The sequence below is a fragment of the Myodes glareolus genome, chromosome 8 (assembly GCF_982192425.1).
Source record: "Myodes glareolus chromosome 8, mMyoGla1.1, whole genome shotgun sequence".
NCBI classification, from domain to species: Eukaryota; Metazoa; Chordata; class Mammalia; order Rodentia; family Cricetidae; genus Myodes; species Myodes glareolus.
Genome location: NC_142033.1, coordinates 70,407,306 through 70,428,462, shown reverse-complemented (window position 1 = coordinate 70,428,462; position 21,157 = coordinate 70,407,306). Strand labels below are relative to the sequence as shown.

General features: G+C 50.9%; 1 protein-coding gene across 3 annotated transcripts in view; it reads left to right on the top strand.

Moving 5' to 3' along the window:
- The first annotated feature begins 1,415 nt into the window (after positions 1–1,415).
- Acox3 (acyl-CoA oxidase 3, pristanoyl) overlaps positions 1,416–21,157 on the top strand; it is a 31,978-nt gene continuing 12,236 nt past the window's right edge. Inside the window, exons 1-10 of one of the 3 annotated variants that reach the window (XM_087909099.1) lie at positions 1,492–1,562; positions 2,458–2,543; positions 7,716–7,871; positions 8,229–8,462; positions 8,759–8,833; positions 9,258–9,347; positions 10,828–10,971; positions 13,218–13,306; positions 17,870–17,966; positions 19,860–20,042. In XM_087909099.1, the coding sequence (XP_087765225.1) occupies positions 7,728–7,871; positions 8,229–8,462; positions 8,759–8,833; positions 9,258–9,347; positions 10,828–10,971; positions 13,218–13,306; positions 17,870–17,966; positions 19,860–20,042 (1,056 nt within the window). In that variant the 5' untranslated portion in view covers positions 1,492–1,562; positions 2,458–2,543; positions 7,716–7,727. Of the gene's footprint in view, positions 1,563–2,457; positions 2,544–4,301; positions 4,322–7,715; positions 7,872–8,228; positions 8,463–8,758; positions 8,834–9,257; positions 9,348–10,827; positions 10,972–13,217; positions 13,307–17,869; positions 17,967–19,859; positions 20,043–21,157 lie in introns of those variants that run through there. The other 2 variants (XM_048414866.3, XM_085691981.2) reach the window with 2 other exon arrangements.

Here is a 21,157-nt window from a genome sequence, read left to right as displayed (position 1 = left end):
AGACTTTAACAATGTACAGTCAAGTGTGTATACACTGCCGCCACCACCAAACAAAAATGTGCCGATGCTCACTGTTAGCAGTGACAGCAACAGAACAAGTGACAAAAAGGGGGGATGCGCATGATAGGACAGTGGAATGAGGTGGAAGCAAAAGTGAGTAACCAGGGAGCAAGAGTGGGGTCTGCTGGTTGGGCCCCTACAAAAACTGCCAGGCCACTGTCTCTGAGTCATTCAAAGAGCCAGCCCACCTACAGCCTTATCAGGAAGTCTTATCAGGAAGCAGCTGTTGAGGCAAGGACAAACACTTTCCTTCTGACAACCTGAGCGCTGCCTGTGCCCGAGGAAGGCGTGGCCCAGTTCTCCTCTACACCATCCTGCAGTCTCATTGTCACCCGGGTTCAACACAGATGCCTAGTGAAGTTCTCTGTCACACACAGGCTAGGCAATGTCCTAAGACTCAGGAGGGGACCATAAAGTTGGGAGGAGCTGGGTGGGCAAAAGCTACCAAGCTTTTTGAAGCTTTCTTGAAGAACGGCAGGCCAGAGCTGAGAATGACAGACTGATTTATTTAGTTCGCAATACCTTGTTTTGTCAGCCAGCCTGGCTTGAAACTTACTGCTCTCCTACCTCGGCTTCCCTGGTGCTGGTATTGCAAGAAAAGTTCAGCATTACACTGGATTGGTAAATCTTTAACCCAAACACTACAGAACTAAATAAAGACGGAAATACTGGCATCCAAACATGCTGAGGCAGTCCCGAGAAGAAGGCTTGGCAGAGGCAGAGAACTGGAGAACAGTTGAGAGTGGAGGTGGGGGAGGGGCGGGACAGGACGACGACGTGCACCTTGGGTGGCCAGAGGAGGCGGAATATGCTTTGTGAGTTTTCCCTGCATGCTCACCTACTGCATTGGTACCTCTCCTACACAGAACTGACAGTCAGCGGTTTTCTTTCTCCCACTCACCCAACTCCACTGCCACAGATACTACTATTATACTGTGTGCAGGCACAAATGTACTAGGGAATGCTCCTGGAAGTTGGAGGATCTCTTTCAGGAGCACTATTCCAGGAGTTCCTGATAAGGAGGTCCCTTTGAGAAACTAGTAACAATTCTGGATAAAGTGCGTCTAAAAGAGCCACGGTCTCACTCTTCCCGGAAGTTCCCCCAGAGTCTCAAGAGGCCTGGACCAAAACAGGACCGCTCTGACCTCGGCTAAGGGCGGTTTCTGAGTAAGTCCGAGGGCTCTAACCAGGCCGAGGGCGACCAGGACGAAACCCTGTAACTCCAAACCCAGAAACACATCTGAGCTGAGCCTTCGCAAGCATCCGCATTTCCTTGGTTACGGGTCGGCACAGAATGATGACGTAGCACCAGCTAGCCAAGACTTGGGGCAAAGGGCGGAGAGTGGCTTGGAGGGATGGCGTCACGCTCCAGGATGGGTGGGAAGAGGCCGGGCAGGCGGCGCCAGCCTGCCCCGCCCTCAGACATCAGGACACTTCTGATCAACAGTGTGCGTAGGACGCCGGGGTGACTAGCACCGCAGACCCCAAGCTGGATCCGGGCGGTGAGGAAATGCGGGGCTCGGGAGGTTCAGGACAGGACAGGAACCTGCTGGAGTTTGCACCCTGCCCCGAGGTCATGCTCTTTAGTACGAGAAAGAGGTGACTGCAGCTTTTAGAGTCTGTCCCTTCGCAGGGAGTTATCCTAAGACAGAATTTGAGCAAAGTTAGCTGTAGATTGAATTTGTTTGTAGTGTTTATGGACTGCTCCCCACTGGACCTTGGCAGGATACTCTTCATGCTTCTCCTCAGGTGCAGTGAACTCTAGACCTAGCAAAATCTTAGGAAGCTGGCTGCCACCGATTTATACCCGAGACCGATTCTCCTGGCCCACGAGTCTTGGCAGTAGTCATAACCGTAGGCCAGTTATGCCCAGCACGAAACTGAGTTTTTAAAATGGAAGCAGAGACAAGGAACAGACTCGTGAAGGTGGAGTCACCAGCTACTTTGTTGAAGACTGAAACAGAGAGGAAATCTTCGAGTAAGGCCAGGTGGACTGGAATCTCCCAGGCGGCCTGGAAAGTTTCAGTTTGATAGTGCAGTGTGTAGTGTTAGTGTTGCCCCGGTCTGGTCTGTGGGGGCTGTACATAGAGGACTTCAGACCAAAACCAAGGCCTCATGTTTAATTTTAAATGGAGGGGAAGACTGGAGAACAATGATATCGAAGCTGCCGTTTAGTGCAGGAAGCATCTCAAGTGCTTGATCTGCGTCCCAGGAAGCTCCTAGGCAGACATTGCCCTGTGTGACCATATCCTTGCTTCTGGGAAGCAGGTGGCAAAACAACTGGCTAAGGTCACTGGCCTGGTAAACTGTATCTATTGGGATTGGAGCCAAGACAACCTGGCTCTGCGGGCTGTTGGTGACAGCTGTAGCATGGTGTATTTGTGTTGGTGAACTTAGGTGGCACGGGACCCTTGGGAGATGGTGAGCATCTGGGATCTAGAGCAAAGCACGTTGCTCCTTTGCCACCGGTGTTTGTAATTAAGGTGAAACCCACTTTCTCTTGTTGCCTGTGATGACCTGTATTAGTCAGGGTTCTCTAAAGGAAGCAACCGACAGAATGGATATAAAGGAAGGGCTGTAGCAGGCCCAAGCATGGCGCACATGATCTCAACAGGTTTTGTCTTTTACCCTTCTCCCTGCTGCTAAAAACCGGTTTACGTTCCTAGAGCTAGCCACCAAGGTCTGTTCCCTTATTTGGCCACTTCCTCCTCCTGAGACTGACCACTAAGGTCCAGCTATCAACGTATCAAAGTCCAGCAATCAAAAGCCCCCTTTTGGCAACCCCTAATTAATCTGCCCAATTAAAATTAATTGGATACCTCATCCTAACACAGGCTTTCCCCTTTTCCTTTTACGAACTGCCATTTGCCTAGGAGTTACATCTGCCCTCTCTCTATGCAGAGGCAGTCCTTTGTCACTCTGGGGCAAATGTTCCTTTCCCCCTTGCCCCTATTCTCCCCCTCCCTTGTCTCCTATCTCCTGTCTTTGTCCCTCTGCTACAAACACATCTCTTTTGTACTGAGAACTTTATCTTTGTGTGTCCTGTGCTGATTCAAGTCCTTTTGATATGTATTCATAGCTGTATCTATATATGTGTATAAACTATATGTATAATTTATTAGATTGGCTTGCAGGATTTGACCTGGATAGTATGACAATGGCTGCCTCACTCTGAGAGGCCAAGAATCCAGTAACTTCTCTGTCCTCAAAGCTAGATAGCTCAGCAGTTCCAGTTTGGGGTTGTAGTCCTGGGGGGGTTCCTGGGGAGCTCCTGGTCTTTAGTCTTTGTTGGAATCCTGAAGAAGCTGGTTCTAATACTGGGGAAGGAATCCCTCCACAATGGGATAGATGAACTTGCCAGTGAGAGTGAGAGCAAGCAGGCAGAAATGCCACCAGAAGGGGCTTTCCTGCTTCAGATGATCCGAACAATAACACCCCTCGCAGGAATGACCGGAGGCTTGTGTTTTAGTTGACTGTAGATGCAGTCAAGTTGGAGATCGGAATTAGCCATCACATGCCTTATCCAAGAGTGTTTTGCAAATCTAAGATGACAGAAATTGGCTCCTCCATCATCTTCTAAGAGTTTGGTGGGTCTAGTTTGTCTGTGTAGATCTGCGAATGGGGGAGATAACTTTTGTGTATGTGAGAACCTTGTCCTTTTACGTGGAGCTCTCCAGGTGTTGAAAAGACTGCTGCTTCTCATTGAATTTCTGTAGCATGCCAGACAAGAAGCAAGTGACAGCTTGTGCAATTTTTTTCTTTTTTTTTCTTTTTTTTTTTTTTTTGTCAGGGTCTCATGTGGCTCACAGACTGGCCTTGGACTCACTAAGTAACCAAGGCTGGCCTTTAACACCAGGTCCTCCTGCCTCTGCCTCAGAAGTGCTGGTGTATGGGAGGTATGTGTGTATGTATATAATATATATCATGACAGGTATGAGAGATATGTGTGTATGTATATGATATATATCACATATGTTGTGGGATATTATTTTAAGGTGTATTAGATTTGTTAATGCTGTGGAACGTTGGTTTAACTCTCTGAAGCTGTGTTACTTTGCCTGTCTAAAACACCTGACTGATCTAATAAAGAGCTGAACAGCCAATAGTGAGGCAGGAGAAAGGATAGGCGGGGCTAGCAGGCAGAATAAATAGAAGGAGAACTCTGGAAAGAGAAGAGAAGGAGCCAGAGAACAAGGAGAGGAGGACACCAGGGGCCAGCACCCAGCTACACAGCCATCCACAGAGAAAGAAGTCAAGAAAGGTATACAGAAATAGAGAAAGATAAAATCCCAGAGGCAAAAGGTAGATGGGATAATTTAAGACAGGAAAAGCTGGCTAGAAACAAGCCAAGCTAAGTCCGGGCATTTATAAGTAAGACTTAAGCCTCTGTGTGGGATTTATTTGGGAGCTGGGTGGCGGGCCTCCAAAGTGTAAAGAGTAAAAAACCACCAACAACACACATATTTATTTTATGTGTGTGTTCACCTGCGTGTATGTGTATACAGCATGTGTATACAGTGCCTGCAGAGGACAGGAGAGGATGTCCCACCCTCTGGAACTGGAGCTAGCTGGTTGTGAGCTGCTATGAGTGCTGGGAACCAAACCCAGGTCCTCTCCAAGAGTGACCAGGGATCTTAACCACCGAGCCACCTCTTCAGCCCCATAAACACAATATGGATGCATTAGTTACGGTTCTTGTGGCTGTGACAAAATACTTAGCAAAACAACCGAAGGAAGGAAGCCCTGCTTCCGCTCACAGCTCAAGGGCACAGTCCATCGTGCCTGGGAAGCATGGCAGGCGAGGGATGAGTGCTGTGCTCAGCTGGCCGTTTTTGAGATTTATTTGTGTGTGTGTGTGTGTGTGTGTGTGTGTGTGTGTGTGTGTGTGTGTGGTTGGATTCTGTCCTCTCTTGTAGCTCAGACTCCATGCATCAACCGTGATTACCAGCACTTTTGCCTACTGAGCCATTTGCACCCTCACCCCTTATATTTGAAAAAAAAATTGTTTTATTCATTTATACTCTGGGGCCGAGGCTCATGTGCCTACATAGCATACACGCATGCATGCGTGTGTGTGTGTGTGTGTGTGTGTGTGTGTGAGAGAGAGAGAGAGAGAGAGAGAGAGAGAGAGAGGGTCATAGAACAAACTAGGGGAGTTGGTTCTCACCCTCTACTATGTGAGCCTCTAGGATTGAACTCAGGTCTCCAGGCTTGACAGCAAATGCCTTTAGGGCTGAGCCAAATTGCCTGCCCCTCTTTTTTTTTTTTTTTAATTTAGTCTGGAACCCCAGCCCATGGGATGATGTTTCCATGTTTAGCTTCGGTCCTCCTTCAGTTAAATGTCTCCAGAAACAGCCTCAGGTGCACCCAAAAATAAGATTTCTATGAGATTCCAGATCCAGTCAAGTTGACAGTCAGGTTTGACCATCACAGATGGTGAGGGTAGAGGAGATTGCTTCTATGGACTGGAATTGTCAAACTAAAATCATCTGTGGCTGTTCTCTGCTTTCCACCCAGTTAGGTGGTCACAGCCCCCATTGCTTCTCCCTGCTGATGGCTCTGTTGCCAATGTTAGCTGCTAGCCATGAGTTACTGGCCAATGTTGCCAGGAGGCTGATTACCTCAGGTAGCTCATTTGGGTCTTGGAGGTGTTCCAGGTGCTAGTAATTAAATTAATCTCTCCTTACAGCTGCCAAAATCTTAGCTAGCTATCTACAGCCATGCTCCTCAATCTTCCTAATGCTGTGACCCTTTAATAAATTGCCTCATGTTGTGGTGACCCCCAATTATAAAGTTATTTTCATTGCTACTTTCTAACTGATTTTGCTACTCTTTAATGAATCATAGTGTAAACCTGTGTTTTCTGATGGTCTTAGGGGGATCACTTTGAAAGGGTAATTTGGCCCACAAAGGGGTCACGACCTATGGGTTGAGAAATGCCAATCTACAGGGTTGTCTTATGGCTTTCCTAAGCTAGGGAGGGGTTGGTAGAAGCCGTCTTTACTTGCAGTATAGTTAGTTCTAATAGTCTGCATTAGAAACAATGTGTTAGAAGCAAGAATATGTAGCAAGCAACAGTGCCCAGCTTGTGTTTGCCTAACAGGGAAAAGGCCTGGTGGAAACTGCTCCCTGCCACTGGCCTTGTTTCTTGGAGTCTTCTTGCCTCTAACAGTCATGAGTCTGTCTCGAACCCAGTAGCAGGCGTCTGTGTCTCTATCCTTAGTGTTGCTACCGTCATTGTTTGCTTGTTTTAATATTTAACTTTGTGTGTATGTGTGTGTACCTGAACATATGTCTGTGAACCACATGTGTGCCAGAGCCCAAGGAGTTCAGAGACATGTTAGCTGCCCAGGAACTGGAGACACTTGTAAGCTCAGATAGGTGCTAGAAACCAAATCCATGTCCTATGCAAGAACAGTAAGCCTTTTAGATACTGGGCCTTCTCTCCAGCCCTGGCTTCGTTGTTTTAACCCCATCATTCCCTTTTTACCTTGTGTCTTCTTCCACTGTAGCATGTGGGGAACGGGGAGTTTTCTCCATGGCCTCTTTCTCCTTACTGCCTCCGTGAGCTGACTCCCGCTTCCGTGTTCCTACAGTGCCCCTGGTGTATGGGTTCCTGAGGTCCCTGCCCGCTGTCTCCTGACCAGAATCCGAGCTTTCTCTTTTCCTGGGAACAGAGGGTGGAAGTTTTCCAGTCCTGTCATCTTTACCAGGGCACAGCTTTTGTTCCAGAAACTCACTCTGTTGTCCTTCCCTCGCCTCTCCTTTGGGCCCTTGCTCTCGTCTCTGTGTTTCCTCCCTCTGGCCTTGGATTTAGTGGCTTATGTTTCTTGGGGACCAACTTCTTGGCTCAGAGCTGGGGAAGGTCTCGTAGGACTTGATCTGTGAGGGCAGGTGCTCAGCCATGCTATGTCCCTGCTTTCCCTGTCACAGAAGAAAACATTGCCAGCACTGTGACCACCACCTGAAATCCAGTCCTAGACCATTTAAACCGTCACCTCAATGGATCCCTAAGGTGTTTGGGTCTCCTTGCCTGGATTTGGCTCTCAGATTCTTGTTGGCCAGAGCATCGGTCCTTTGCCTCTATGCCATGATGAGTCAGGTCTCTAGAAGAGGACCCAGTTTATCCAGAGAATTCCAGAACAGTCCTTTGGTGAAAAATCACCTACCTGGTCTGTGAGATGCGTAAGTACTGAGTACAGACCAACAGTAGTCACGGCGTCTGTGTCCAGTGGGCCTGTGTCCAGGCGAGCAGGGACATCGTGTGTTGTAAGCAGCCAGATTCCAGAGGGGAAGCTCCCTGGCTCTGGGCCTGATGATCCATGAGGGACCTGAACTTCCTGCTACTCCAAAGACCACAGTGTCCTCAGGTCGGACTGTCTACAGCTACCTGGTTTATCACAGCCTGCTTACGTTAGCCCTCTTCCTACTTTCTTCCCAGATGGCTCAGCTCCACCTGTGTCTTCACTGTCTGTTCAGGAGTGCAGTCCAGGAGGGGGGTGCTGCCTCACCCTCTCTTTTGGACATCGGTGCCTCCATGTTAATGCTTTGCCACCTTGGCTACTCTTGCTTTGGAGCCGCTGGTTTTGCTCTTGTTCTGACATGACTGTGGCTGTTCACAATGGCGTCATGCAGCAGGTTTGGTTCTCATGCAGGTTGGCAGTACCATGGGATCTACAGCAGAGGGAAGAGACTGTGCCTTGTGGCCGGACATCCCCAAGGGCCCGCTTAGTGTCTGCCGAGCAAGAGCCTCCTTCAGCTCCAAGGAGCTGCTGCACTTCTGGGACGACAAGGATGTGCTCCAGTTCAAGGTGAGGGTCACATGGAGTCTGCTTGTGTCTTTATTCCCTGACGGAAGTGACTTTGAAGTTCTGAAGCCCTGTGACTTTTCCGGCCCTCGTAGCTCTGTGGTATGGATAGTTCTTGGGACAGTGTGGGTCTGTCTCCTCTTTCCCAAAGAAGGGCCCCAGGATGCCAGAAGGAGGGAATGGACAAGATCTTGAAATTCCTATGTCCTCTTCTCAGCTGGGATGGATGTCTTCATCTTGGGGATTGTGGATCAGACTAGGTGCCAGGCAACCATGGCCCTGAGAGAAACCAAATGTGTAAGAGCACATGAAACCTCACCTTTGGCCTTCAGGTTGACGCCCCATGCCCTGTGTTTACAGGAAACCATCTTCAAGACTCTGGAGAATGATCCCCTCTTTGCCCGCTCCTCTGGGACTGATCTGCCTCTAGATAAGCAACGGGAACTGAACTTCCTTCGTTGTAAGCGGATCTTCGAGTACGACTTCTTCCGCGTGGATGAACTGTTGAATAATCCCATGAGGATCCCAGTGTTGATTAATAGCCTGGGCATGTACGACTGGTCCCTGGCTGCCAAATGTGTCCTCCACTTTTTGGTGAGTGTGTGGTAGAGAGCAGGGAACCCATGTCCACGCAAGGCCACACACATCAGACACAAACCACAGCCACATGGCTCCAAAAATATTCAGAACTTAGAGTCAGTGACAAGACCAGATTTTTGACTTTTGGTGCAAATTTACACTCATGGTTGTTGGATAAAATAAATTCATTCAGTAGTTCAGTAGGAAGAGATGAGATGAGGAGTGTGTGGGGTAGGTGTGAGGAGTGCCGGCCCTGAGCCAGGATCGGCTGCACCCTTCCACACCCCACCCCCATCTGTGTTACATTTCAGGTGTTTGGATCTGCACTGTTCAATTCTGCTTCTGAGCTGCGCTTTGAGTACCTTGAAAAAATGTATAACCTGGAGGTGAGTCGGCCATGGTGAGCCATGACCAGCACCATCACCATACTTACTGGTGGACAGGCAGGCCACAGGAGAGCCCTGGGAGGCCAGGCTCTGCTTGTCTAAGTGCTCTCAGGCTGGCACTCTGCCTTGCCCTCTCTGTCTGGTTGTGGACTTAGCTCTCCTGTCTGCCTGAATGCCCCCGTGGCCTCCTCTGGCTGTAAAGATCTTCGCAGCCTATACCCAACCAGGCTGCTGCCAGCAGGTGGGAATGGTATCCAGTGCAGCAGGGTAGCTCAGTCATGCCATAGTCTGCCTGCATAGGCAGGAAGAAGTGTGCCCAGGCCCCTGGCTTTGGTCTTCCAGGGATCATGGTGGAAAGATCCCCGCAGGACTACACGCAGGAACGCGTCTCTCATCCGGTGTCACTTTGTGCTTTAATGTTCAGATTTTTGGCTGTTTTGCTCTGACTGAACTGAGTCATGGGAGTAACACCAAGGCCATGCGGACAACAGCTCACTACGATCCTGCCACCCAGGTAGGTTCTAGAGTCCCCCGGACCCTGTGGAGCACATGAAATGTTGCGAGTGAACAATAATTAATTAATCAAGAGTGTTGTCCCCTTACACACTCTCAGTAGAGGTCACTGTCAGATGCCTCTGAGAGCATGCCTTGTGCTGAGGCATGAAGCCTTTGTCTTCCATGCTGAGTGAATGGGGACACATCGAAGGTCAGATACTCCTGCTCCGTGAAGTGTTCCAAAGGAGAGTGGTTCTTCCCAGCCTCAACCCTGGGGCCTGCCCTGCCTGCATGCTCACAGGGCTTTTGGTAGCTGAGCAGCCTTCTCTGCCATTGCTGCCTAGATCTTAGCTACTTGCCACATTTCCGGCCTCCTTGTGATAACCCTTACTGACCACTGGTAGGACATTGCCAGGTACTGTTCTGTGTGGACACCGCCTTCTGCAGGGAGACACTGTGGGGACAGGCCATTACTGGCTCTCTAGGAGGTCCTAGTATTCAGGGTGGGAGGGACATGGCTCTTGAATGTCACGGATGGTCAGTGCCAAATGGGGTGTGGAAGCCCCCTTCTCCCCTTGTTTGAGGATCGTGCTCTGCCGCCACCTGCCTTTGTGTGCTGTTGGGAGCCTCGCCCCTCTCTATTAGCGGGGTGTGATCAAGAGGGTCTGCATGCAGAAGTGAAGCTTTGTGTTCAGCTCTTGCTCGCTGCCCATTCGTCCACATGGCTGACTGTGGGCTCCAGCTTGCTGTGTGGTGGAATGGGATGGATCGTACCATGTGCAGCCCTGCCAGGGCAGGGACAAGCGAGGAAGGAGCCCGCCATGCCGCTTGTCATACCTGTCAGCACATAGGCCCCCATGGTTTCTTGCCTGCTTCTTGACCTGCTCTTGGTCTTTCTGCCTCCTTGCCCTTGTCTGCTCCCACTGTACTGTGGTGCCCGTGGCTTCAGTGGGACTTCTGTGGGTGGGAAGCCTGTGCTGAATGGTAGCAAAGGACCCCGGGGCCATACCTTAGGCTGTGGGGCAATCGCTGACTCAACAGAACCAGAAGTTGCCTCACATCCGTGCCAGGGACGTGTGGCCCTAGCTCATGCACCAGTTTATGCCTCCCTTGTCCATCCCCAAAGTTCCTTTCCAAGGGCTGATGATCTTTGCAGATGCCCACAGTCAAAGCAACAAAGGGAAAGCAGGCCCCATTCGTTAACTTTCGGGAGGGAATGTGGCACACCTCTGCTGGCAGAATGTGGCCAGTGTCAGCCTCTGCGGGCAAAGTGCCAGCCAGCAGTTCATCGTGTGAGAGACCAAGCCTCATTTTCCATTTCCTCTGTAAGGTGACCCTGGGACAAAAATAAAGTCAGCTTGGCCCGTACAGGAAAGACAATGTTGAGTCCATTCTTGCTGTTGGCTCAGAGGCTTGGAGCCTCGGAGTCAGCCCGCCGCGAGGACAGGCCATTGTCTGGTCTCGGCTGCTGATTACAAAGCCGCCATCTCCCTTCACAGGAGTTCATCTTACATTCCCCCGATTTCGAGGCTGCCAAATTTTGGGTGGGCAACATGGGCAAGACAGCAACTCATGCGGTGGTGTTTGCTCAGCTTCACATGCCAGATGGCCGGTGCCACGGACTGCATTCCTTCCTGGTGCAGGTAAGCCCTGGGTGGGGCTGTCCCCAGGTAGACAGTTAACCTGCAGCCACAGGTACGGTGTTGTCATGCACAGACTTGTACTGCTGTGAAAGACGCTTGTGCTGGCTCTGGCTTCCTGCAGCATGCCTCAGTTTTAGACCACAGGGCTGCAAGGCTGCTGGAGTCTCTGAGTGGTGCTAAGCGCCCGGCAGCCTGTCACCATGTCACACATCAGTAGCGCTCAGGAAACTGAGGCAGGATTGTGAGACCGAGGCAGCTCTGACCTACATAGTAGATTCTGTTTCAAAAATCAAAATCAACAACTGTTGTTAGAGAAGCTCAGTGGTAAGTCACCATCCCCCTCCAGCAGAGCATCTGCACTCAGGGCACCTCAGTGACATTTCAGCATCCCCCTGCATCAGATCCCTCGTACTCAGGGTCCTCAGTGACATCTCAGCATCCCCCTCCAGCAGAGCATCCGCACTCAGGGAACCTCACCATCCCTCTTCAGTAGAGTGCCTGTATAGAGGGCACGGTCCATGCTGCCCTGCAGGATTGACAGTCTTGTACATACCATGGGAAATGGACAGGTGAATTCGCACAATTAATATTTATGAGTTAGGCATGGCCTTGGGTATTTTTGCTTTTCACTTTGGAATTCTTTCCAGATGAACTGGAAACTGGCACCAGTCATAAGATTTGCTTATTTTGTTTTATGTGTATGTGTGAGTGCTGTGCTCCATGTACATGCAGTTCCTGTGGCGGCCTGAAGAGGGTGTCTGGTGCCATAGAGCTGGAAGTGGGTTGGTTGTGAGCTGCCTGATGAGTGTTGGGAACAAAACCCATGTTTTCTGCAAGAACTACTGAGCCATCCCTCCAGGCCCCACTAGTGAGCTCGTTAGTTTGATTGTTTGAACACTGCCCTGTTAGTTGTTCCTCCTATGTTAGCTTTCTGCTGCTCTAACAAAATTCCTAACACAATAACATCAAAGGAGGAAAGGGTTAAACAGTCTCAGTTTTTGAGGCGTCCATCCCTGGGCTCCTGGCTCTGGTGCTGCTGTGGGCCTGTGGAAGCCCAGGTTTCCTGATAGGAGTGTGAAGCTGAATAAGCAGTGCCTGGGAACAAAATGAGAAGAGACAGGAGGTGGCCAGGGTCTCAGTAACCTCTTAAGGGACACACTTTGTCCTTTAAAGAACACACCATGTCCTACCTCCCCACCACACCATGGGCTGAAGACCAAACCGTTTAGCTCTAGGGATCGGAATCCAAACCTTGACATTTCCTGGTCATCTCTGCTGTCTCTCCACTTGTTCGGTTTTTATGGCATTTATTTCAAAAGGTTTCCAAAATGCCTGTGTCTAAATCTTTACTGAAAGATTATAGAAAATTAGAAGATGCCCTATGACTGAGCTTTAGCCTTACTATTATATATATTAAAGTTAAAGAAAATCAGATCTGCAAAATAAAAAGCTAGTGACTCATATAAATTGCTAAGTTCCAAGTGCCTGGATTCAACCAACCCACTTGAGGGGAAGGGAGGCAGTGGGGCCTCTGCTTTATGGTCGGCAGTCCTGCTTCATGCGGAATGAAACCTGGCTTTTTTGGCGGAGCCCCTGGGTCAGGAGTCTATAGGCAGTCATGCCTGCCTTCCTGTAGGGACTGTTTAGTGGGCACCCACTGGGGAGATGAGATCGGCATAGCTTGTCCTGACTAGCCTTCCCACAGCACATGTGTGCACAGCCATATTGTCATTATACTGGAGTATCACTGCAGGTCCTCTGTCTGAGGCATGAACGGGATCTCTGCACTTCCCCTAAACAGTGTGGGCTCCACCCCACCTTGTGCTGCCTGTCTAAGTCGGGAGAGCCACTGGGCTCGAGAGCCGGAATCAGGACTCAGTGTACTCCTTGATGGCTCGGGATGCTCTCTCCTGCCGTCCCCAGCTGCTGGTTTCATCCACTGGTCGCCATGTCATGCCAGCTTCTGCCCCTCTCTGAGTCTGTCTCCTTTTATAAGGACACCTACCATGGATTTAGGGCCCACCCAGAAGTCCAGGTGATCCTTGTGTTGAGGGCTCTGCCTTATGACAGCTGCAGAGGCCCATTTTCCACAGAAAACTCCATCTCCAGAGCTGGGTACATCACTCCAGGGGACCCAGTATGACCCAGAGCTATCCAGAGTTGCCCCTGAAAGTGGTCGTCTTGTCTGGACCTGCTGCCTTCCGCTGAAAGACTAACTGGCTGTTATTCCTGATGGTTTTGTACAGATTCGGGACCCGAAGACTCTGCTTCCAATGCCGGGGGTGATGGTCGGTGACATAGGGAAGAAGCTGGGGCAGAATGGCCTGGATAATGGGTGAGTGCCACCGGCCTCATCAGACAGATGCTACCTCCCTGGGGCTCCAGGATTGTTCCTAAGCCACAAGCTGGAGCTGGCTGCCAGTGCCACACTCGACCAGGAGCGGGGGTGTCTCAGGGCTTGTCTATGGTAGGCACCACCCCTGCACTTCTTTGAGTAGCAGCCATGGTCTGCACGGTCTCAGTTCTGAGAGGTTAGCCTTGCCCTAGCACCCTGTGGGTCAGTTTCTTGGAATGTGGCTCTCCGAGCTCCCAGGTTGGTCTAGGGCTTCCCCCTGCTGCTGGAGGAAACCTCAGGCTGGGAGGCCCTTCCTTGCTCTGTGAGGGCTCCTGGTGGTCGGCCTTAGTTGTCCACTGTGGAGTCTGCCATAAATATTCACTTTGAATCCCTGAGGCAGCAATTGGCAAAGTGCTGGGCGCATGATGGTCAGGGAAGTGCCTTTGACCCCCAGCCTAGGGCCGTTTGGAAGCAGGGTTGATCTGTAGCCATGTGCATTGAACACTTGGATGGAAGTGAATACCGTGGGCTGGGTTGAACCCGGAAGGACCTTTGCTAATTCCTTAACCAGACCGAGTTCCCAGTAGGACAGCTGGTTGGCTTGAGGTTTATCATGTCCCAGGTGGGGGAGCAGTGGTGAAGCCAGCTCCCGAGAGTTCTCTGTAAACAGAGACTGCTTGTTCATTTTCTGGCTGCCCAGACCTGAATAATCACACGGAAACTATATTAATTACAACACTGTTTGACCAATCACTTAGGCGTTTCCTAATTAGCTCTTCCATCTTAAATTAACCCATTTCTATTAATCTGTGTATCACTGTGGGACTGTGGTAAGGTTCCAGCGTCTGTCTCCTTCAGCAGCTACATGGTGTCTCCTTGGCTCCACCTACTCTCTGTCTCTATTTCTGTTCAGATTTCCCGCCTGGCTTTGCTCTGCTAAGCCATTGGCCAAAGCAGCTTTATTCACCAACCAGTAAAAGCAACACATATACAGAAGGACACCCCACATCAGTTCTCAGTGCCACTGAGCATCTGTCTTTGAGACCCAGGTTGGCAGCAGCTGAGTGGCATCTAACAGGGTAGGGTTCACTGTCATCCCTACCATTTCTAGTACAGCTTTGATGCCTAGCCCTCAAGCAGCCCAGGCTGCTTTCCTGTGTTCCCCTGGGTTAGTGTGTGCAGGTTCCACCCAGCTACAGGATGCCTGGTCCAGTGCACTTAGACCCCTCTTTGCCCACGAGGTAACTCATGACTGTGGAAGAGGCCAACTAGGGCATCCCCAAGCATTGTGTCCTGATAAGCTGTGTTAAGTGTTTGTCTACCTCAGTTCTGTGTGTGTTTAGGCTCTCAGAGTCACCTCAGGCAGCTGCTGTGTCTGGCTACTGAGACTAGCCACCTCCCAGGAGAGATCCTGACCTGTACCAGGTGCTTTCCAAGGCTCTCCTGGACACTGCCCTGTCTGCCCATCACCAGAAGGCTGGGGCAGGGCCAGGGGAGGGCTCAGGCCTCCTGAGTCTGCAGGTCGGCCTCAGGCGGTGTGGAGGGGGCCAGAAGCACCAGGACCTAGCAGTATCAGCTTTAGGAGAAAGATCAGGGCTCAGAAGTCACAGCTGTCACCCCTCTGCTGAGGGCTCTGTGTGCAGCCTGGCTGACCTTGGCTTGTGCTAGTGGAGCATTGTAACATGTAGCCCGTGGTCCCAGGGCCTCTGTCTGCTGCTCTTCCTGGTCTACAGATTAGAGCAGTTAGAGTAACTTTGGGACATAACAGAGAGCTTGAACCTGGCCCATCAAGGCAGCTCCTGTTTTTAGGGAATAGGTAGTCTTCTGGGACGTGTCTCATAGGCAGCAAATCAGACATTTACATGAGCCTCAGCGTACAGGTATGGCAGAGGCTTGGCTGAGCGTCACCATGGACATGCTGCAGGGCAGCCTGAGCAACTGTTCCAGCAAAGCAAACCAGTACAGTGACCTGTTGTGTCCTCTCTGTCGTGCTTGGCCACAGGAGAAGGCCGCTGAGTCTTTGGAAGAAACTAAACTAAGCTTCCTGCCTGCACTGACCACAGGCTACCAGCAGAGGACGCCAGAGCTCCAGGACTGAGTGGCTGCTCTGCTGGTGTTAGGCCTCAATTCAAAGAGCAGCACTGTAAATTAGTGCTGCGCTCGCTCTCTCTCTCTCTCTCTCTCTCTCTCTCTCTCTCTCTCGCTCGCTCGCTCGCTCTCTCTCTCTCTCTCTTTCTTTTTTAAATTGTAATGCTGCTTTTAAACTGGGGTCCATTTCTAAGTGAACTTTTGTCCTTTCATGAGATTCCCCGAAGGTGTCAGGACTATCTAGGAATCCAGAGCGTCAGCTGCATGGAACACTTTCAATCAAACCTTCTAAAGACAGGGTCTTTTCAGGAGACACCGAGCCCAACCTCAAGGTGCCCACGGTAGTTATCATAATGAGGCCGGGCCTTGGAGTCCTCCCTGAAGAGGCTGAGGAGCCCTGGATTAGGATCTGCTCCAGGTGGGGCTGCGCTTGTCTTCTCGAGGGGGGCCCAGAGAAGGAAGTTGCTGAATTTTTAGCTGGACACCCAGGGCGGAAGTTATGTGACACACACACACTCTCTACACCCTTCCAGCACGCCTGCCACAGTCATTCCACATGCCCCATGTTATATGCATGTCCCCCATCATGTGTTTACGACACTTTCACTAGCCCCCTACTCATCTTTCCCTGTAACACTCGCCTTAGGTCACAAAGGTGTCCTGTGTCACTGTCCTGCTGTTCTTACACTCACACACACTAAGCCTCCACGGCCCCCATCCATATACCCCATATACACACACCTGCTTGACCTTCCCATCCCCCGTGTCGCACACCCATCCCATACCACACATATGTGCACGTGTGTGCCTTGTGCCCCATACTCCCTGTGTCACGCTGTCACACTCTGCTGCACACGTATCCCCTGCCCTCTGGAGACCACAATCGTCGTGTGCCCATCACCCACCAGTTGGACCCATTTGACCATTTCTGTGGATAGAAAAGTGACCCGAAGAGCATGTGTGAGGTTTTCTGACGCTACAGTGGGAACTTCACACGCTCCAGTGTGTTCAGACTCGTTCTACCTCTGTGGCAGAAAGGGGGAAGATTTTCCATTCCTTAAAAAGTGCGTTCCGTTGACAACATTGGACTTGAAAAGCATTCCTTGGCTTTCACGTAAACAGATGGAGCACCTCAGGCTTGGCACTCAGGCTGGGTTTTCTTAAAAATGGGGCATTGTGTGCGGCCTGCAGGCTGGGCGCAGGCCAGGTGGCTGCCAGACACAGCGCGCTCTGTTAGCTGGGTGCACTGTATCCAAGTCTGTCACCCAAGGGCTCTTCTTAGCTCTATCCTGTCGTTACTGGGAAAGGCTGCTGTGTCTTCCTGGGATATGGTCTTTGGGGCTCCTTCACCTTGGAGGATTTCCTCCTACCCCAGCACCTCTGTTCCTTTTCACTAAGTTCCTGGTAGGGGCCAGGAACTGTGGACTTGTAGTTCCAAGAATCTGTTGCAGGAAAACGGCTCAGTGGGGAACAGGGACAACCGAGTAATCACTCTGAATGGGACTACCTGTTGGTGTCCCGGAGATGAGGAGTCTGCCTTGTGATCTTTACAGAATGGGTGGGAAATTGTGTTCACTTCCTAGAGGAGATGGCAGCTTGCTTCACACAGCGGGAGACCCATGGTTCTCAGGGAAGAGGCGGGGAGGGCCACAGGTCAGCAGAGAGCTAGCTGGGTCAGGTGGAGCTGTAGCAAGCATAATAGTCTTGAGTAGGGTGTGTCCTTTTTGAAATACTTTGTTTTTGCCTGCTGTTCAGTGAGGGCAACGCAGGTAGAGGGAGGCTGCCTCCAGCCAGGGGCTAAAGGAGGTCAGGTGCAGGCTAGGAGCCCCAGGCTGCCTCTTGTCATCACAGATGGTTGCCGGTGACCCATGAGGTCCTCTGTGTTTGCCTAGCGTCTCAGCCACCAGACTCGCTGCTATAGGAACCACAGAGATTTTTAAGTGTGTTTTATTTTGCAGTTGACATAGATTTGTAGCTTTGCACAAACTTCTTCCTTAAATCACTGCAAAATGTTTTGGGTTGTCAGTGCCCGGTGTCCCTAGCAACGCCTGGTGGACCCTTTTCCTAGCTGCTTAGGGGAAGCAGACCTCTGTTCCCAATCAGTGGACCGGGCTGTAGGCTCTTCAACTTCACTTAGCATTTTAAACCACCATCTGCTGGTTTTCTCTCTCTGTACTGGGAATTCTGATTTGAAGTTGACGTCTGAGGTTTAGCGATGCCAGTCCCCCTATCGGGTGTGGCCGCTGCTGTGCGCAAGTGGGTAGTGGGTGTGGAGCTTCTCTTTGCCGGTGACTTGGGAGCGCCTCTACCCTGGGGAATAAAGAGCTCAGCCATGATGGTCCACACATGGCCCCATTACACATGCACCTTGTGTAATGTTACCTTCAGCTGCTCTTGGGGACAGGAAAAGCCCAGGAACCATGTGACGTTCTTGTGGGACTTGCATGATGGAAGCCCACCTTTTCCCCTGCACAGATTTGCCATGTTCCACAAAGTTCGGATTCCTCGCCAGAGCCTCCTGGACTGGACTGGGAATGTCACCTCCGAGGGCACCTACAGCACCCCCTTTAAGGTACCCGTGGGCTGTTGATATCTGTGGACAGAATTTCTCAAGTGTCTGTCCCTCTGTGTTGGAGATCACCCCAGGAATAGCTGGCCCTAGGTACCTCACACACCAACTAGTCTTTGTTGAGCTTGGTGCCCTCAGCAGAGAAAAAGCTTAGCCATGGTGTTGGTGGGCAGGGGTGGCCAGGATCTGGCAGCATTTTCTGGCTATACCTAGGTATCCATGTCTACTTGGGTAGGGGACTGCTCTCCTAGATCATACAGATGTCTTGGTTACTATTGCTGTGATAAAACACTGTGACCAAGGTAACTTACAAAAGAGTGTTTAATTTGGAACATGTGGCTTCAAAAGGTTAGAGTCTGTGTGGCCGAGCAAAGGCATGGCAGCAGGAACACCTGAGAGCTTACATCTTGGTTCACAAGACAGGGAGAGACACACCAGAAATGGTGTGAGTGTGTTGAAACCCAAAGCCTGCCCCCTCAGTGTGACACACCTCTTCCAACAAGGCCATCCTTCCCAAACCACTGACAGTATTCGAACATATGAGCCTATGGGGGCCATTTTTACTAATAGCAGCAAGGAGGGTCACTGGAAAAGCTGTGTACAGATGGGGTAACCAGATGTAGTAATAACTGAGAGTAGTCAGGCTATCTGGGTAGAGATGAGCCCATGGGGTACCCCACAGCACAGCTCTGGGGAGTGGTGAGCACACAGGCAGGTGGCTGACCCTGAGGACAGAACTCCAGGAGGAGATGTCCCAGGGAGATACTCCCAGGAAGGACATTCCTCAGACAACTCTCACCCTTTGCCTGGTGAAAAAGCAAGAATGAATACAGAAAAGTGACTTGAGAGAAATCAACCCTGTGAGCCAAGAAGCCACGTAAGACACAGAATAATATGAAAATGACCAGTTCAAATTTACCATGATGTGAAAGACCTGGAAGAAAGAAGGCAGTGGAAGGTTCTGGTAAGGTGAGTGTCCTGCCTACCACAGTAGGGTTCAGAGAGGTGACAGACAAAAGTCCCCAGCTAGAGAAAAAGAGACTGCTTGAAAAGGATCTGTGCTGTTACAAAGAGGAAAATCAAGGAAAAGCTGTCTACTGACACCAGGGAAGAATAGGATCATTAGAGAGAAGGTGCAGAAACCATGCTGCCAGGCCCAGGTGAACAGCCACCGCGTTCCCTCTGTTCCTCGGGGTGCCACTGAATTTGAACTTTTTGTTTCCTTTTTTTGTTTTGTTTTGTTTTGTTTTCTCTGTGTTGTTCCTGAAGTGGCCATCCTGGACACTCGCTCTGTAGACGAGGCCTGTCTGGAACTCGGAGATCTGCCTGCCTCTGCCTCACACGTGCTAGGATTAAAGGCCTGTGCCACCATCGCCTGCCAAATATAAACATTTTTAATGCCAGCAAAACTGTCTTCTCTACGTGAGGTTGTGACAGATGTTCCATGTTGGGAGACTGTCACATACACACTACACTGTTTTGGAAGAAGGACCCAAACAGTAACCCCAGAGCAGCAGCAGGGGACAGGGGGCAAGGACATCAGGCTGTCCCACAGTACCGCCAGGGAACCTGAGCACAGCTCCTGCCAAACAGTGAAGAGCAGGACAGCCGTGCCATTGACAGTGAGGCTGGAACACTGGGCCCCCAGGAGCCATTGCACCAGCAGAATGCCTGGTGAATGTGGGGCCCCATGCTGAGCCACCGTGCATTCTGGTGCCCATGCAGGAAAAGGCAGGTCACAGTGCCCTCGGGTGGACAGTCCCCAGCTCAGTCACAGGGCATGCTGGGAGCCCTCTCCTCCCCCCACAGTGCATCTGGTGTACACCTTCGTCTTTGGGATGTTCTCTGAGGCTGCACAATGTCTGACTGACATGTGACACTGCTTTTCTTCCCCAGGATGGCCGGCAGCGTTTCGGAGCATCCTTGGGCGCCCTGTCCTCAGGACGCATCACCATTATCGGCTTCTCTGTGACCAACCTGAAGCTGGCAGTGTCCATAGCGCTCCGGTTCTCAGCCACACGGTGTCAGTTTGGACCCACAGACGAGGAAGAAATTCCCGTCCTTGATTATCCACTGCAGGTATTGGCCTCCGGCATCAGTTCCTGCTTTCTGCTCTTCTTGACCTCAGGCCCTGCCCTAAGATTAGGACAGTGGGCAAGAGTGCACTTGCCAGGAACCAGAGCCTTGGGGTGACTTTTAATTAAAAAAAAGAATGGGCAGAGGAGAGCCAAGATCTACGGTGGCAGGTACAAGTCCGCCGAATGCGCAGGTGAGATACTATGCTTGGGCAGGTGACGCTGTTCTGGGTCTGGCTACATTCTTTGACTCATCTGTCCCATCCCTAAGAAATGGCCCTGAGGAACTCATTTCTGGAAGCAGCAGGTGAGCTTTAAAACTCTGGCATTTAAAGCAATAGAAGTGGTACCCAGCCTTGCATCCTCAGAGGCAGCAATGGGGCAAGGCACAGAGGCCATGAGTGGGAAGGGGTACATCACAGCGACCTGTGATCCCCACTGCATGTCCTACTTAGGGGCCCTTTGTAGGCAGAGGGGACAAGGGTCAGGTAGGTGACCTGGTTGCTAAACTGGCTTAGGTCTGGTGCCAAGAGCTGCATTAAGTAGGTGTTTGAGTGACAGTCTGAGGAAGTGAGACAGAATTGCCCGTTCTCTTCGCTTTCCCTCTTATGTTGGTAACGAGCTGTTTAAGAAGTAAATATTAAAAATAGAAAGTTCCTCCATGCCTGGGTGGCTCATGTACCCTACTGTGCTGGCATCACTGTGCCCATTGCAATGATGTATTGACTACTCTGGGAAGCCCAGTGGCTAAGGAGCTCTAACCCAGGTCCTCACTGGTGCTGCCACTTCCTGGGACTGCAAAATACTGTAGAGTTGGCACATGGAAGCAGTTGGCATACTGTCTGACACTTCGCACACATGGAACAGCCGTGACGGTAGCTCACTGGGTCTGTTTAGGCTCCACCTGTCCCCTCCAATCCATTCATCGCATCCATTTGTCTGTCCAGTGGTGTATGCTGTGTGTGTCAGGTGCTGTGTGCGAGTCTCCCATCCCAGCGTGACTGATCACCTTTCATGGATTCAAGGAGTATAGTGCCGGGCTGAAGAGAAGGCTTGGTGATTTAAAGCACTGGCTGCTCTTCCAGAGGACCTGGGTTTGATTCTCATCACCCATATGGT